The sequence below is a fragment of the Melanotaenia boesemani genome, chromosome 6 (genome assembly GCF_017639745.1).
Source record: "Melanotaenia boesemani isolate fMelBoe1 chromosome 6, fMelBoe1.pri, whole genome shotgun sequence".
Classification (NCBI taxonomy): Eukaryota; Metazoa; Chordata; class Actinopteri; order Atheriniformes; family Melanotaeniidae; genus Melanotaenia; species Melanotaenia boesemani.
Genome location: NC_055687.1, coordinates 36,019,732 through 36,038,438, shown reverse-complemented (window position 1 = coordinate 36,038,438; position 18,707 = coordinate 36,019,732). Strand labels below are relative to the sequence as shown.

Sequence of the window (18,707 nt, the reverse complement as noted above, 5' to 3'; positions counted from 1 at the left end):
TAACAAAAACAGCAAAACTAGAATTAAAAACTAAAATAAAAAACTAAAATGAAATAAAACACGAGGATGTCAAGCTCAGTTTTGTTCAAATGCCAGCGCAAAGAAGTTGGTTTTGAGTAAAGACTTTAAACCAACGACAGACTGAGCAGCTCTGATGTGAAGGGGAAGCTGTTCCACAGCTTAGGAGCAGCAACAGAGAAGCTCTGTCAGCCTGGATTTAAGGCCAGCATATGGGACCTTCAGTAGGAGCTGTGAAGAGGACCTAAAGTCCTGGCTGGAGCATGCTGGTGTAGCAACTCTGACAAGTATGAGGGAGCCAAACCATTTAAGGCTTTAAAAACAATTAATAAAATCTTGTACTGGGTCCTAAAACTAACAGGAAGTCAATGCAAGGAGGCGAGCACAGGGGTGATGTGATCACGCCGTCTTGACCTTGTAAGCAACCGAGCAGCAGCGTTTTGGGCAGCTGCAGTCGGTGTAGAGATGACTGGTCAATGCCGTAATATAGGGAGTTGCAGTAATCTAAGTGGGACATAATGAGCAGGTGGATAACTTTTTCAAGGTCATGCTTGGGCAGGTAGGGCTTTAACTTACTGAGCAGCCTCAGATAGAAAAAAAAAACTTTTTACTACAGAATTGATCTGCTGGTGGAAGTTAAAGGAATTGTCTATAATCACTCCCAGATTTTTGGCATGGGTTCAACAAAACGAAGTCAGCGGACCGAGAACACTAACTGTACCATTCAGAAGCTCGGAATTTCCAAAAACAACAATATCAGTTTTGTCCTTATTTAAGTGGAGGAAATTTAAATCCATCCAGGCTTTTAGATCATACAAACAGCTTAGTCAGAGAATCCCCCTGTGGTTTTAAGGGGATGTAGATCTGAACATCATCAGCAAAGCAATGGTAGGCAATATTGTGCTTCTGAAAAATAGACCCCAAGGGCAGCATATACAGGGAAAAAAGCAGTGGACCCAAGATGGACCCCTGTGGGACCCCATAACTGAGAGGGGCAGCAGCTGAGGCGAACTCCTCAAGGTGAACACAAAACTACTGGTCTGACAAGTAAGACTGGAACCAGCGCAGGGCAGTTCCTCTAATACCGACACACTGCTCTAAGCGGGTCAGGAGGATTTGGTGGTCCACCGTGTCAAAAGCTGCGGTCAGGTCTAAGAGAATCAAAACCGAAGGACTTCCTGGTCAGTAACTAAAAACAGGTCATTAAAAACTCTTAAAAGTGCAGTTTCAGTACTCTGGAGAGACTTAAAACCAGACTGAAATTTTTCTAAAACTTTACGAAAATCTAAGTGAGCCTGTAGTTGTATGCACACTATTTTTTCTAAGACTTTTGATAAAAAGGGTCATTTAGAAATCGCCCTGCAGTTAGTCAGAACTGAGGGATCTAAGTTAGGTTTCTTTAAAAGAGGCTGCACAAGAGCATGCTTAAATACAACAGGAACACAGCCTGAAAAGAGGCAGGAGTTAATCAGGGACAAAATAACAGGGCTGATGGAGCTAAAAGTACTTTTAATTAGCGCGGGGTGAAAGCTATCGAGGGGGCAAAAAGAAGATTTCAAGTGAAAAACCACATCCGAGAGTTCAGAAAGTGACACCTGCTCAAACTGCTCAAAAACAGATGAGCACTCTGACAAGACAGCAGGATCTAACCCAGACAGAGGGGATAAAGACCTGATAGCAGCAATCTTGCCTGTAAAAAAAACTAAGAAATTTGTCGCATAATGAGCACGAAGGTGTTACACAAGGGGACTCAGAAACTGTCAAAACTGTCCTCAGACTAAGCCCCTTTAAGGAAAGGTCGTCCTACAGTGAAATGTAAGTGGCTTTACCCAGGGATCTGTACATTACATCTGATCCATTTGGGGCATCTAATCACAAAACCATCAGAAAAACACACATAATGATTCCTGTATGTTCTTTTTAACTAAATATTTCATTTCAATATATCTAAAAATCAGCTTGCTGTAAAGCTTCAGGACTCTTTCCTTCCTTTTTCTTTGGTAAATGTATCTTCAGAGCCATCAATATTTGCATGACTAAAAGCCTTTGTCTAACATTGCTGTTGCTGCCACATCTTAATTCCTCTCATCTGACACAAAGCTTGCAGTGAAATAAGAAATTAATCTTAAATTGAAATTGTGTTTTTCATTATGGTTTCATATACTCTGCACAGATGGAAAGAGGTTACAGGAGCAAATGTCGCTTATTGTTTCCACTACATTCTTTTATCCCTTCAAACACACTTCATTATGGCCTTATTTGTTCGAAAGATGCAATCTTTGTGTTTGAGCACTGCTTTCCAAGCCTAGGGGAATAGAAGCTCTTAGGGGACTCCATCAGCAGCTCACAATAAATGAGATGTGGCATGGCAATTTGTGATAAGAGACACAGGTCATAATAAGTGCCCTCACACATAAATTACCTAGTAAAGGCACAACTAATCAAACAGACATAGGGCAGCATTCACTGATGATGTGCATGTGCAGTTACAGTGCATGAAACAGGATTGATACGCATGCAAGTCTGTATTGATTTCAGCCTATGTTTATCTTCCTGGCCCACCCTTTTATGTGCATCCACAAAGGGAAACGAGTTGTGCTTAGACTTTTTGGAGTTCACCATTCATGTGGCCAAAGTCAACACATCTTAACTAACTCAAATCTTAAGTGCATATTCCCTTCTAACATGATAATTCTATTTTTTAAGGAGGATAATTACAACCTATTTGGGGTCATGATGGATGCAAAGCTAATCTAGAGGTACCCACGTTTAAGAATGAAATCAGTGGAAATAATGATGTCAGGTCAATTTTAATATTAATGATATGTGATATATGATATAATATGAATACCCTTCCCAGAGCCACCACTTTCTCAAAGTGGAGAGGCTTACGTGACCCAGTGAGCCTGGGAGCTATGTGGTCCAGGGGCTCTGGTGGTCCTGTTGGCTTTATCAAGCTGTGATCTCCAACTCTTATTGGACTCTGGGAAGTCAAGCTTGCTCGCAGCCAAGTGCAAAACAGCTGTGATTATTAAGTTGTACTTCAGATTTTACAAAGACTTCAGATTCACCAGTGTATTCATAGACTATGAAAATGTTTGAATCTTTCCTGTTAGGCTGGCGAATGCCAATCTTTAATAAGTTAAAGGGGTGGACCATCTGGCTCTTCATTACAGGTAAACACCCAAAAATGCTCATAAAAGGTCACGGCTGACAGGCCATGCGCAAACAGACAGACAGAGGTGAGACAGACGAGGACAAATAACAAACAGAATGCCTTATTAATTAATGAAAACAAATAATATGATGATGTGCACTGAAACCAGATTTTCCTCATTTTTAAAGTGATGGTTATAAATATTCTTACAGTGAGATTAAAAAAATATAAAAGCAGCTTTATATACAAAAAGGCAAATAGTACCTCTTAAACTTGGACCGCAGCCTGCAGTCTTGTCCCATGAATGCATCAGGATGAACATCCTCGTTGTATAAAGAGGAAAGTGGTAAACTACTGAACCTTCTACAGTTTGGAAAGCAAATTGCCTACTGCTGGCATAAGTTTAGGATGCAGTGTACCGATGCAGCTGATGAAATGCAGTAAATTAAACACACACAAGTGGATGTTCTACTAGAATTTATTGTTACTGTTTATTTTTTCATTCATTTATTTATTGATCTGCTGTTTCTTCTTTTGCTCTAACAATCCTCTGTCTGCCTACCAGTGAAAATGTGAGCATAAAAGTGTGAAAATATGTATATAAATACATTTTTTATTCATAAATAAGATAAATATGAAAGCCTGCACTGCTCTACATGCACACAGACCCACATAAACATAGAGGTCACCTTAGTCTGTTGACACATTGCACCAGACTGGAGGATTATCAGTATTCACATATAACCTTCAGAGTTCAGGTGGCTGTTGTTTTATCGGTGAACGTGTAATAACCTCTGCCTGCCAGCTGTGTAATATCAGATTTACAGCCACTAAATATTAAACAATAATCTGAATAAAATTAATCAGTATGGGAATCCTGAGGTTTGTTTTTGACTGTAGTTCAATGTCGATTTAAGGTTCTAAAAGCTTGGTCCAAGCTGTTTGACAGGAATTTCCTCGTTCCTAGAGGATTTCATCCAAGATTTTACATATTAGTGGAGAATTTCAGAAGGTACTTTGTCTCTTAGCCTTGGAAACGGGCCACCTATACCATTAAATATGAAACCATCGCAATACCATAAATACATTTATGTAAACCTGGTCTAAAATGTCCATAGCATACGAAATGAATGACTTTTGAGGTCAGTAGTTAGTGAAATGCAGTGCTGAAATGTATACTGCCTACAGCCTTGTTTGTGTCACATGTAGTGTGACCATATGGCAACATCAACTGAAGGTCCTCTGAAACGTTGTGACCCAAGATTCTGAAAAAAATAATGAAATAGTGAAATCTAGCTGTGCGAGATAACACTTTTTTAATAGTAAATAACGTGGGAAAAAGCCTGTGTAGTAATAAAACCAGGATATTTTGATCTATCAAGCCTAAAGTGCTCATGATGTGAAGACTTTTAAAGTATAAGGCTACTATTCTGTAGCCAGACACCTGCAGACTTCAGCTGAGCTTTAGCATGACTAAATTTACACCAAACTCTCTGCAGCAGCTGTGCAATACTTCCCTTTTCACAGCAAACAGAATGTGAAAAAACAACTTCCTCTTGTTAGCCTTCATCAGATACGAAGAAAGAAAGTGTCAAACAGACTCAGACAGTCTTCAGCTCTGGTTGGGACAGCACAGCTGGACATTTCTCCTCTTATTACAGAGGTGAGTTATTGGACAATGCAGCTGTTTTATTATATTTCATGTAGTTTTAAGATTTATTGATCATATTCTGATCTGTCTTTGTAGATGGCACACAACAAAAAGATGCTCCCCTTGTTTCCCTTCATGCTAATGTCACTGGTCCTGACATCAGCTCTGCAAACCCTTGACTCGGAAGAGCAGCTGAAGAACAGTGGGTTTGGTCAGCCTCCTCCCCGTCATGGCCTTAAACTACTCGTGTGGTATGTTAGGAACTGTCTGGACAACAACATGAAGTCTCTGTGTGGTCCCACACAAGGACAATATGGATTTCACGAGTTTATGAATCGAGGATCAAAGCCTCTGCTTCCAGTGATTAGGGACAAAAAACAATATGCATACTATACCATCGGAAACCTCAACGCTCCTCATGCAAAGGACCTGCCTCCTGATGTCAGGAGGTACTACAACCGCAGCGACCCTGAAAGCAACAAGGACAGAGTTCTGGTGAGATACAACAAAAACAACAAACACATCTATGAGCTCTATGCATCTGCTCATTATGCACCTAAAGAGACCTACATCATTGGGCCAAATCTTCTAGCTGCCCTTCGACAGAACTGGAAATGTGAAGGTCTTCTGATGCAACTTCAGCAGTTTTTAAAATGCCAAAGAATCGTGATGAAATCTGAACATTTTAGAAGAACTCTTGATTAATATTCTCTTCTTTTTTTTTTCGATGAGCTTAGTTTAGGTTTTCAGTGTAAGTGAGGAAGCGTGTATAACCTGCAAATCTGGCTTGTAGAACCTGCTTGTAAAACACATAAAATGATTGATATCTGATCAATAAAATATTTTAAAGTGTGATAGATTAGTAGGGTTTTATGTTCATGTGTGGAGAGAAAACCTCTAAAAGACTGTGCACTCTAAAAGATTCTGGTTCAGCAGGTGACGGCGACACCTAAACAAACACAAACATGCCGAATGATGAAGTGATAACACAGCTGGTAATTATGTGTGTGGTGGTGATGTGATCACAACACAGGATGATGTGTAATTACAACCAGGTTCAAAAGCATCATTGTTAACAGATTATTTGTAGCTTATTTAACTCTGATTTACAGTTTGCTCTTACCTTTAAATCCCGATCGGTCCTCAGAAAGATTGAAAAAGTACGTGAGTAAAAAGTGAGAAAACATGGTGGAAAAAATTATTTTTAACTGTTCCTCAAAGTTTAAACCCCAATGTTCACAAAACAAGACTGAAAGTGTATTTTAGGTGAAACATTTTTAGTCCCCACATACCAAAAACACAAAGATGAACCAAATATTGTTGGGATACTTTTCCTTTAAAAAGTCTTCGTAGGGTTTTTGTTTTCTGAAAATGTGGCCAGAGCTTCAGAGGTTGAGCAGAAGTTACTTTAAATGTAATTTTCTGTCTTTTTGTGTGTCAGATCTCCTCACTCTGAATCACTAACAAGGAAAATTAGACTTACTGGATTATATATATGGAGGGCCGAAACTGTCATCATCAAAAATAAATGAGGAGATAAATAATTAAATGTCATTTTTTATATTTTATAATTTATCCATTTATTCATCTATTTTATTTTGCCAACTTTATTTTTAATTCCCTTTTTTTTTATTTCCACAGCAATTTATTGTTTTTACACTTGTTTTTTATTTTCAGTTATTTTTTATTTCCTCATTTATTTATTTGTTTATTTCCTAATTATTTTTTTATTATGACAGTTTCGGCCCTCCACACATATATATACATATATATATATATATATATATATATGATATTAAAGACAGACATAAACAGTGTTATCAGCCTGTTTGTAGACAACCATTTTAAATGCTTTAATTTCACTTTTAACCGTTCCTGTCTGGCTTTTTGAAGCCTGAAGATGTATGAGTGGAGGGTGACTCAGGCAGCGTTGCCTGAAGGCCTGAGGACACGACACACATCAGCATGGTAGCAGCGTTAAAAGCCGCCCCACCCTACAGCACATCCTGCTTTATAGTCTCTTTTTTCGCCACTCTAAATGAGATAATACTTTATAAAATGCACATCATGCTGCAGCTTATTGAAGAAGACATGAAACTAGTGACTGAGACCATAAACTCTCTGGGATAATGGTCTGTTAGGTCATAAAGTGAGTAATGAAGTAATTTCTTCATAGACCTCTGAACAACCTGACATCTGTTTGCAACCAGAGGACTTAACACCTGCTGGTCATTACAAAGAAAGAGAGTTCAATGCATTTCCACAAAGGTTACACCTTCATACCTGTAGATCAAATTATATCATTTCCATGCTCATTTTGATGTTGCAACAAGAAATAAAAGAGAGAAATGAAAATATGGAAATAAAAGAGATGAAGGAGTCAGCTAGAGTCCAGTTCAGGGAAGTAAACTGTACAAAAGCAAAGAAAAATGTGCGAGTTTACTCAAATAAATGTAAAAACTATAATTAATGGGCTTCCAGAGCGAGGGGAATATATTGACTGGCACCTGCTTCGAAGACTCAACATCAAGGTCAAAATTGAACAGAAATGCTGCATAATGTCAACATTCACAATATGAAAGTTCAATAGAGCTTTAGAAACCTGTCTGAACTCCAATATCAGCTCCAATAGCAGGCGGTCAATCAAAATGTTGACTCTAATGAGTTGTGAAACAAGGCAGCGCATACCTTCATGGCCAAAAGGCACAAACTCCTGCAAAATTCACTTTCAATATTATGATGACAAAGCACCCTGATGTCTGCAGCCCTCAAAAGCCGCAGAAAGGCCTCATTCATCTTCGGCTCTCCTCTGTTGCCAAAGGGAGGACACCATTTGGATCGCCGTGCGCTCACAGGTTGAATTCAGATTTGATTTGATACTCCCACTGAAAATATTACGGAGCAATCTCAGCAGATAAGAGAGATTTATAGGATCCTTGCTTTGCTCAAATATATGTGAAACATTAAAGATGCAGTACACCATCTGACTTTCTATCCATGTGTGCTGTAAAATACCTAAATGTCCTGACGAATTGGTGGTGACATGTTAAAATGCAACTCTGAAATAAACACCGAGCAGCCAGTGTGTTGCACAATCCCACAAACACGTTGCTAGTTCAGGTTCTTCAAACACACAACTTGTAAAGCTGCTCACCTTCTTTGTCGATGAAGAGCTGGAAATCATGATTTACATCTCTTTAACTGGAATAGTAAAGGAAAATTCATACATTTTACTTTTTTATCTTCCTTCAGTGGTCAGATAGAAATGAGAGGTATGGGTAAGTCTCTTTAAAAATGAACGGAAATAATACAGGAAGTAAAAACTGTTAACATCTGAAACATCCATCCATCCATCGTCTATACTTTCTCATCCGAATGCAGGGTCATGAAGGGACTGGAGCCTGGCCTAGTTGTTATCAGACAAGAAACAGGCTGCACGATGGACAGGTTGCCTGTCCATCATAGAGACAACCACCACTCGCTGTCAGGGAGGGGTTAGACGCATTCCCACCAGGACAATTCGAGAGACTCGGTTCATTTGGGAGGAATTCCAACAACTTTTCCATCTTCTTTTGGTTTGGTTTGTTTTTATCACCTGGACATCAGAAAGTAGCAAGAACGTCTCACTAGGGGAAGGTATTCCCTGAAATGACCTCTGACCAAGAAGAAAGAAGAAGAAAATCTGATTCATTAATTGGCCAGGACTGAAAACATCTCGTTCAACCAGGGCTGAACCGACATGAACCAAATCTTATATCTTGATATTTTTTACTTGAATCATGATATACGATATATATCTCAATATTTTTTTTTTTTTTTTTTTTGTCAAGTAACCAAAGAAACAGTTCTAATTTACAGCCTTCAGTGCTCAATGCACTTTTATTAAGGATCAGCAGCACATATGCATTAAAACAGCTGACTGAAATTAAAGTACCTGAAATAATCACTGGTAACAATCATAAGGAAAGATTTGGATCATAATAATTCAAACTTAAACACTATAAACTCTGTAGGTGGGAATTATTCTTAAATACTGGTTATAATTTCATTTGACTTCTGTTTTCATCATAACCATTCCATTACATGGCTCCATATAATAAAAAAATAGAGGAAAGATACAGAAATACAGGAAAAATTTAAATAAAAATAGAATAAACCTGAGTGACATCAGTGAAAATCTTTACAAACATTTTGGACAAAACTCAGAGTATTTGTTTTCCGAACAATATTTTCTTCCCATAGATGCATTTACGTGGATGGAGCAGGTTGAACATCAGATATCACATAAAGGCAGCGAGAATAACTTAAAAAAAAGATCAGTTCGCAAACGAATGGCTTGCAAGTGCAAGTCACTTCTCATTGTATATTTAAAAAGTCATTTATGGCGTCACATCTCTACAGGACAGGCAGCCAGAATCCACCACGCTGATCTAGCTCATTTACTCTCTATGCTTCACTGGATAGAAAGGTTATTATCGTTAACAAAAACTAACGAAAAAAACGAAAACTAGAATTAAAAAACCATTAACTGAAATAAAAATAAAACGAGAGTTTAAATAAAAACAAAAACTAACTAAAACTGTATTCACAGTCTGTGTTTACAGAACAAACTAAAACGAACTAAAATGAAAGCAAAAATGTCCTTTGTTTTCGTTTTTTGTAAATTTATTTCATACATAAGCCCTCTGGGTTGATATGAAAACTATTTACTTCGCTCTGCTGGATTTACGGCAGGTGTCTGCGTCGTACGGCACCCAAAGGTCCGTGACGTCACGTGTCAAAAGCGTGTCCGCCCGCGCCGGTTAGCATGATGCTACGGAGAAAGTTAGGAGAAATGAGGAGTTCTATTTGGGATTTCTTTCGTTATGACCATGCCAAAGATAAAAGTGCCTTGTAGAAGAAGCAGGTGGTTCAATATGTGGAAGGAAAAACCACGAATCTGAAAATCCATTTGAAAAGCTGCACGAGAAGGCTAACCAGGAGTACCTGGACCAGGTAGCCTCTCTGCCCCCCTCCCTGGAAAGAGAAGCTTCAGCCAGGCCGAGCAGGATGGGGAGGGAACGCGAGTCACAGACACACTGTCAGTTACACACAAACAGAGTCTCACACACGCAAACAGACCTACACACACTGTCACACAAAAAATCTTGAAAAACTGAATTTGAGAGGCTTAAATTAATTTTTGTTTACAATGTTGGACAGCAGGTTTTGTATGTTTAGCATAGAAGGCAGTTTATCTGTACAACACATTTCATGTACAGGACAATTCAAAGTGCTTTACATAAAACATTAGAAGCATTACAGATATTAAGAAATGGTAAAAGGCAGCAACACAAACCAAGAATCACAATAAAATAATAAATTACATTAAAATGATTAAATACAAGATGAGTTAAAAAGTGAACATGCAGATTTCATGCGTAGACATGAGAAAAGAAATGTTTTAACCTGGATTTAAAAATGTCTACATTTGGTGAAAGTTTAATCTCCACTGGCAGTTTGTTCCACTTGTTTGCAGCATAACAGCTAAATGCTGCTTCTCCATGTTTAGTCTGGACTCTGGCCTGGACTCTGGTCTGGTCTGGACTCTGGTCTGGACTCTGGTCTGGACCCTGGTCTGGACCCTGGTCTGGACCCTGGTCAGGCCTCTGGTCTGGCCTCTGGTCTGGACTAGTTGACCAGAGTCTTTGGATCTAAGAGATCTGCTAGGTTTATATTCTCTGAACATATAACAGATGTGATCTGGGCCTAAACCATTCTGGGATGTAAACGATCAGAAGGGTTTTAAAATCTATTCTGTGACTGACTGGAAACCAGTATAAACTGGAAACCAGTGTAAACTGGAAACCAGTATAAACTGGAAGCCAGTATAAAGATTTTAAAACTGGTGTGATGTGTTCAGATCTCTTAGTCCTGGTTAAAACTCCAGCAGCAGCATCTGGATGAGCTGCAGATGTTTAATGCTCTTTTTATGAAGTCCTGTTAAAGACCAGTTTAGTAATCCAGTCTACTGGAGATGGATTCATGGAGGAGTTTCTCCTGGTCTTACTGGGAGACTAAACTCTTAATTCTGAAAAGAAAAGAAAAGCACATCAGCATCCAGCTGAGATACATCAGTATCTTAACCAGCTGCTGGTTCTGTGTTCTACCAAACACGCTCACTTTCTAAAATATTCACTTCATCATGTCCAGTATAACATGAGGTTCTGTTCTGTTAATCAGCTGCAGTGATTTGTACTAAAGCTGCTGAACCTCTCGTTCATTTCTTTATGTAGTTAATTATGAAATGTTTCATCTAATGAATGAAACCTCTGGTCTAGAGTTTGTTGGGTAGTTGAGGTTGTTCATGATTAGTTAGATTGAGCTCCTTTAAACTCCTGGCTGCCAAGGACGGTAAATTGTTTCTTGAATGGATTCATGTTATGTTGATGTGTGTCTTTAGTATGTTGTTATGTTGATGTGTGTCTTTAGTATGTTGTTATGTTGATGTGTGTCTTTAGTATGTTGTTATGTTGATGTGTGTCTTTAGTATGTTGTTATGTTGATGTGTGTCTTTAGTATGTTGTTATGTTGATGTGTGTCTTTAGTATGTTGTTATGTTGATGTGTGTCTTTAGTATGTTGTTATGTTGATGTGTGTCTTTAGTATGTTGTTATGTTGATGTGTGTCTTTAGTATGTTGTTATGTTGATGTGTGTCTTTAGTATGTTGTTATGTTGATGTGTGTCTTTAGTATGTTGGTTATGTTGATTTTTACGCAGCACGCTATCTCAGAAGCAGCATTACACACATTTTTTTTAACTTAAGGCTACTGTCTTTTGGGCTGTTGTGTTTGATTTGTCGATGGCTGTTCATGTTTCCTCCTGATACAGTTTTTAAAAATTGTATCTTGTTAAGTTTTTATTATACAGTGCTTATTCTGATTATTTAGAATTTTGCTCCTGACAAATACCCTAATTTAGAAAAAAAAACTAAAACTAACAATAAAACTAATAAAAACTAAACTAAAACTAAGCATTAAAAAAAAAAAAACTAATAAAAACTAGAAAATTTGCTCTAAAAACTACTTAAAACTAACTGAATTTGAAAACAAAAAGTCAAAACAAAATAAAAACTAAAACTGATTAAAAATCCAAAACTATTATAACCTTGCTGGATAGTCTGTTTGCTTTCACCGTGGTTTCCAATCAGGCAAGAATTCATTTCCTTGGTCCAAACCAGAGTGAGAATGAGCATTCACACTGCTCCAAATGAACTGGACCTCAGTGGAAGTGGATCAGGGTTAGCATATAGCAGACCAAACAGTACCAGTGTGAACGCACCGTCAGAGACACCAATCAATAGAGAGAACATGCAAATACCAGCAGCCTGAAGCGTTGAGCTATCTATCTATCTGTCTATCTGTCTGTCTGTCTGTCTGTCTGTCTGTCTGTCTGTCTGTCTGTCTGTCTATCTATCTGTCTGTCTATCTATCTATCTATAGGGGTAAATGTTGGTACTGATGTTGTGCTGCAGTAAAAATCTGCAGAGAAATAAATTGGATATTTATGAACGCCTCTGTTTTGTCCTTTCCTCCTCTTCTCCTGTCATCTGCTCTGACCTCCAGCCAATCCCCCAATGACGCTGCCTGAAATCACGTTTGTTATGTTGAAGTGTTTAAAATCACTTTTATACTCAACCCTTTGTCTTTTCAACACACCGTGTCCTTGGGCTTCTCACAAGCAGGTGAAATACAAAAAGAAATGAAATGCTTTTTTGTTTTTGTGATTGGGGAGTTTTATTTGCTTTGTTTTCTGTAATACTTCAGCAGCAAATAACTGCACAATCACCAGTAAGGTTCTACTTCAAACTTTAATCAATCATCCTTGGTGATTTTCTCTGAACTCTCCTAAATGAACTTCTACAAACGCACATGAATCAGTACCAGCAGGCAAAGTTATTGTGTCCAAGCATTTCAGACACTAGCTTATTAGTAAATCCCTGCAGGAGCTGCTTTTTAAAGCCAAAACACTTCTATAAAAAATAAATAAATCTGAGTCGGGATGAACATAGAAAACATAGAAAACCTGGAATGGCCAAACACCCTTTTTAGCTAAATATCTTTTAGCTGTCGAGAACTTTTCCTCCACATGGACAGACATTTCAGGAAATAAAACAGGGACATTTAACTATATATGTATATATATATAAATTCTATAATTATGTGATTCTAAAATTAGGGGTACATTTCAAGCCCATAGGATGTATTTGTAAATATTACCAAATATTATTGGTTATTATTTCAAACAAGGACCAGTTTTATATTGGAAGAAATTTCTCTTCCGTTTCATACAAAAAGTTAACCGTTTCCATAACTTATTTAGCAAAAACATGCAATTATAAATTTAATTTAGCAGTTTTTGTGCTATCCAATATCTTAAATCTCAAGTTTCCTCTTAAAACTTAATAGAATGCATGTTATACATGTTATTTCAGTAATATTTGTTAAACAATAGTCATTAAAAGATGATAAAGCTGTTTTAAAATCTATTTAAAACAAAGATATACATGAAATTATTGACTTTGTGTGTCGGAGAAATCATTGTTAACTGTGTAACAAACTGATAAAACAAAGGTTTGTTTCACATCATGAAACTAAGGACTGTTATAGAGAGGGGAAAAGAAACAGGAGAAAAAAAGCACTACATGATAACACCCGTGTCCAACACACAGTAGACAACTGAGACGGTACTCAGAGAAAAAAAGAACAATGAAGGTGAAAAGGAGAAACGACAGTGAAAACAAGGACAGAAACGACTTTGCATGACCTGCTGCAGCTCTTCCAAGGCCAACTTAAAAACTTCAGAAGGCTTTAAACAACAGTTTGCTTTCCACCGCAAACTAAAGGAACATGAAGAACATGAATGCTTAATTCAGGACCATTTTTCTATGACTGTGTGCTCGTAAGTATCACTGAAATTCAAACTCTTCACTTTGCATCAAACCAGCAGCAGGACAAAGACCATGTGTGTTTGGCACAGTCAGCTCTTCTAAAGAGAAAAGACCCATCTTGACCCTTGTTTTTTTGTTTTTTGTTTTTTTGAGTTCTGCCATGGCAAGGGCGCTCCGGGTGGAGGTGGAGGCCTCTCAAAAGACCGCAGACAGACTTATCAGCCAGGGGTAAACATACCAAACGCTAAGCTCTTCTTCAAGAAACTGGTGGTTGCACGGACCTCAGTAAAGCTGTTCTATGTAAGTGAGGATGATGATGATGAAGCCTTAAAGAACATGCCAGCCGGTTGCCCAGTGGTGCCATCAACCACGCGCATCCATCAGCTGGTCACAGTCACCCGGGGACATAGATCCGTGATGTGAGCTGCCTTTGCTCATCAAGACAGACCCTGGACTTCCACTGTTACAAACCCAAAACCTTTACATGCAAATACAAGTTCAGGACACTAGCTACGAAGGAAACATGAACTATACAAGTACTGGACAAGTTGTGAATGTAAATAATTAAGTATTAATGGTCCATGGTGTTTGTTTTCTTATAATATTGTTCAGTAACTTGGAAGTGGAGAGATTACAAAGGAAGGAATGAAAGAAACAGAGGAGGGATGAAAGGAAGCATGGACAGATATCTGAGCAAGATTAAAGGGTTTTCAATTGTTTCACTAACTGTTTAATGATTGTTGATGAAGGGAAGGAGGGAGAAAGAGAGGTAGAGGGGTGAAAGGAATGATGGAAGGATGAGAGAAGAAAGGAAGAAATTAAAAAGGGTGAAATAATAAGAATAAAGGAAGAATTAAAGGAGAGAAGTGATGAAAGTAAGAAGAGGAGAAATGAAAAAGGGAAGAATGAGAGGAGGAAGGACAGATTGAAGGAAGAATGGACAGAAGGGATTGATGGGAGAAACTGAAAATCAATAAACCAGCGAAAGATGCCCGGTGTTCCCAGAGCGGCGCCAGATCCGTAGCTGGACTCTTTTCCTGTGTTGTTCCCGGTGGTGGAACGATCTACCGACCTCTGTCCTCATCCAAGAGCAAGCTCAGCTGTTTAAGGAGCATTTCCGCATGTAGCTGAACTCTTCTACTCGTCAGGATGACGTAGAAAGATTTATCCAGCTCTGATTCAGCTCAGCTCAGCACAGAATAAGCTGCATGAAGAGTTTAAGCTTGATTTACTTCACGGGTATAATGTGGGAACAAATAGAATACTAAGTCAAAAAGCACAATGATTATAGATGTTATATATAATATATAAGCTATATGTGTGTGTGTGTGTGTGTGTGTGTGTGTGTGTGTGTGTGTGTGTGTGTGCGTGTGTGTGTGTGTGTGTGACATTTCAGATATACCAAATTATTTCAGATTAACTAAAATATAAAACTATATTTGCAAAAAATTGTTGAAACTTCACTTTTTTCTCTATAAATTTCCAGTTGTTGATGTTTTCTGAATTGATAGCTCGTTAAATGTAAACATCCTAATGATGAACAAATGTGGAGTTTTTCTTATTAATTGGTTCTTCTGCTGTTATTTTACTGGTCCGGCCTACTGAAGACCAGATTGTGGTGAATGTGGAACTTGAACGAAGATGAGTTTAACCTCACTGTGTAAAACAACCCAAACCCGTCACAGCTTCAGAAAATGTGTTGTCACATTTTAATGGAGAATGGGACCATCAAGGATAAATATCTGTATGTAAACAAACAACCCAGTTATTGATGAGTGAAGGAATGATCATAATGATCTTTAAAGGCTGTTAAATAATGCAAATACTGATTTACTGATAAAAGAAAATTAAATTTCTAGTTTTTATTTCATTGTTTTTAATTCTTTTTTTCCATTTTAAATATCATGTTAGTTCAGGATTATGGAAAGAATTCATGATTCATCCATCATGGATCAATGTTGATATCCCCTAGTATGAAAAATACAAACGTGTGTGTCCGCTTGTAACACAAGCACAACAGTGCACGCTGCGTGCATGCCTGTAGCTCCATGAAAGCTGTCATTTGCAGCTAATAGCTCTGATTTACACACCGCAGCGTCTCACCATCCCTGTGTTTTAGTCGTCTTAAATGGCTTCAGATGGAAACCAAATTGAAGCAAAGATGACTGTGATGCTTAACGGAGGACAGGTTTTTCTGTGAGTGGATGGGGGGGCTGGGAGGGCGGGGTCCGAGCTCTTTGACAGGATTGTAAAGCGGCAGAATGAACAGATGTCTTCCCGTGATTAATGTTCCTCCCTGCCTTGCCTCAGAGGAGCTGCATGCATCTCTAACCCCACGCCTCCTCCCCGTCACTCTATAAAGCTAATTTCTTTAACTCTTAGCTTCTCTGTTTTTTTTCTCTGACTACATCCTCTCTTGTGGATCTTTCATTAGAAACAGTCTCTTCTTCTGCATGTTTTGAACTAAATGAGAAACAACTGGAAGATTCCCAGTCAAATGAATTTATCTTGGATATTTTTGATTCCCTGTGTTGAACCTGAAGGACTGTACTGTAGCATGGGACAGCTGTGGACAACCTGTGTGTCCAGGGGATCAATCACCAAGATTAATGGAAATAAATCAGATATTCTGTCTTTTTTCACTAATGGCTGAAAGATCTTTTTTATATGAAGTCAGCCTGACCTCTAATGGCGACTTTGATATCTAAGATTTTATTTCCTTTCAAAATATGCAGCAGATAAATATTCATTATTATTCTTATTTATTATTGTCAATAACTTGATTCTATTTTTGTAGTCCGATGATATTCAGCTGATTTCTTTCTTCCACATTCACAATCACGAAAAGGAAATATTAAAAAATATATTTATAGTGAGGGAACAGTGTCTTTTATTTTCTCACAACACATTCCAAACTGTATGTATTTATTCAAATAAGCTCTGTAAAAGCAAAAAGAAAGCGCAGAACAATAGCGCCCCCTGCTGCAGCACAGGGGGATGGTGGAACCCCAGCATGTCTCAGGGGAAATCTCCCGTTAAAATCCAGCCCTGCATCGTAATGAACAGCAGACCTATGGTAAAGGGCTCACATTAAATATTTACACTCTTCCTTAATATTTCATATGGTAATTTTGTATTTAAATTGGATTTAATATTTAATATAAATACGGAGCTAAGTGGGGTATACTATTTTCAAACACCAATCCAGACACCTTCCATATGACCGGGGGCAGTAAATATGACACAAACTGCATACATATGTAGATCCTCAGAGACAGAACACACACACAGAGCTGAACACACACACAGAGGAAATATTCAGCCTAACTGCAACATTAGATTTTTGGGTAGTTTAATATTTTACCCTCTTAGGACTTTAAGGTCACCTGAGCCATTTTATGTGAGGCGTCTTTAGGCGGCAGGAGGACAGAGATGCTGCAGATAAACGAAGGAGAAATCTGAAGCTTCAGAACCAGGTTATAAAGGGAAACAGCATGACACATGAAGCAGAAGTATGAAGGTCCTTTATCTGATGAAAATGACATTAAAACACACAAAAAGCATATAAGAATTATAAGAAAAATGCTCTTTAAACCTTAAAACTCCTCTAGATCTCCGGCGCCCCTGAGCGCCATCACTTCTATCATAATCAGTGTCTCATGAGTGGTGGTGTGTAGCTCTGTGGGGTGAATTGTGATGGATAGCTTCCCCTTTAGCTGAGCTACAGAAGATTTTCAGACATCTATGTCCCACCCAGGAGGTTTACAATCCAGCCACTAAATGTAGTTTTATTCAAAGGCTCTATCTGGTAAATCCACCATGATCCATGATAACAGCATTATTTATCACATTTCATCATAAAAACATCACCATCACTACTATGTTGCTAAGAGACCTCTATTTAGACCTGGACATGATGATGAAGCCACTTCCTGTCAGACTTTCCACCAATCAGAGAGCTTAGATTGACGGTAACGTCCAATCAGGAGCAGCCAAAGATCAACCAGTGAGCAGAAAGTTCTATGTGTGTGTGAAAAGAAGAAAAATAATGCTCCTCTATGGCTGGAATAAAGCCAAGAAGACGTTTCTGATGCACGGTGGCGCCACAAAGCAGCTGAGCTGGAGTTGGTTTAGTGAGGATAGCAGGTAAATAGTAGCAGGAATAACTGGAAATGAGGAAAAAGTGGCAGCTCCTACAGACTGGTTTATACTGGGACTAAAAGCTTCAGCTCCTACAGACTGGTTTATACTGGGATTAAAAGCTCCAGCTCCTACAGACTGGTTTATACTGGGACTAAAAGCTTCAGCTCCTACAGACTGGTTTATACTGGGACTAAAAGCTTCAGCTCCTACAGACTGGTTTATACTGGGATTAAAAGCTCCAGCTCCTACAGACTGGTTTATACTGGGACTAAAAGCTCCAGCTTCTACAGACTGGTTTATACTGGGACTAAAAGCTCCAGCTTCTACAGACTGGTTTATACTGGGACTAAAAGCTCCAGCTCCTACAGACTGGTTTATACTGGGACTAAAAGCTTCAGCTTCTACAGACTGGTTTATACTGGGATTAAAAGCTCTAGCTTCTACAGACTGGTTTATACTGGGATTAAAAGCTCTAGCTCCTACAGACTGGTTTATACTGGGACTAAAAGCTCCAGCTTCTACAGACTGGTTTATACTGGGACTAAAAGCTCCAGCTTCTACAGACTGGTTTATACTGGGACTAAAAGCTCCAGCTCCTACAGACTGGTTTATACTGGGACTAAAAGCTTCAGCTTCTACAGACTGGTTTATACTGGGATTAAAAGCTCTAGCTTCTACAGACTGGTTTATACTGGGATTAAAAGCTCTAGCTTCTACAGACTGGTTTATACTGGGACTAAAAGCTTCAGCTTCTACAGACTGGTTTATACTGGGACTAAAAGCTCCAGCTTCTACAGACTGGTTTATA

At 38.5% G+C, this 18,707-nt stretch overlaps 1 protein-coding gene across 1 annotated transcript; it reads left to right on the top strand.

Annotated features, from left to right (window-relative positions):
- The first annotated feature begins 4,707 nt into the window (after window positions 1–4,707).
- On the top strand, window positions 4,708–5,680 carry si:ch211-198c19.1 (uncharacterized protein LOC100151013 homolog). Its single transcript, XM_041988408.1, has 2 exons — window positions 4,708–4,838; window positions 4,923–5,680. The coding sequence occupies exon 2, from the start codon at window positions 4,923–4,925 to the stop codon at window positions 5,529–5,531; it is 609 nt and encodes a 202-aa protein (XP_041844342.1). The 5' UTR covers window positions 4,708–4,838; the 3' UTR covers window positions 5,532–5,680.
- Window positions 5,681–18,707: the final 13,027 nt, after the last annotated feature.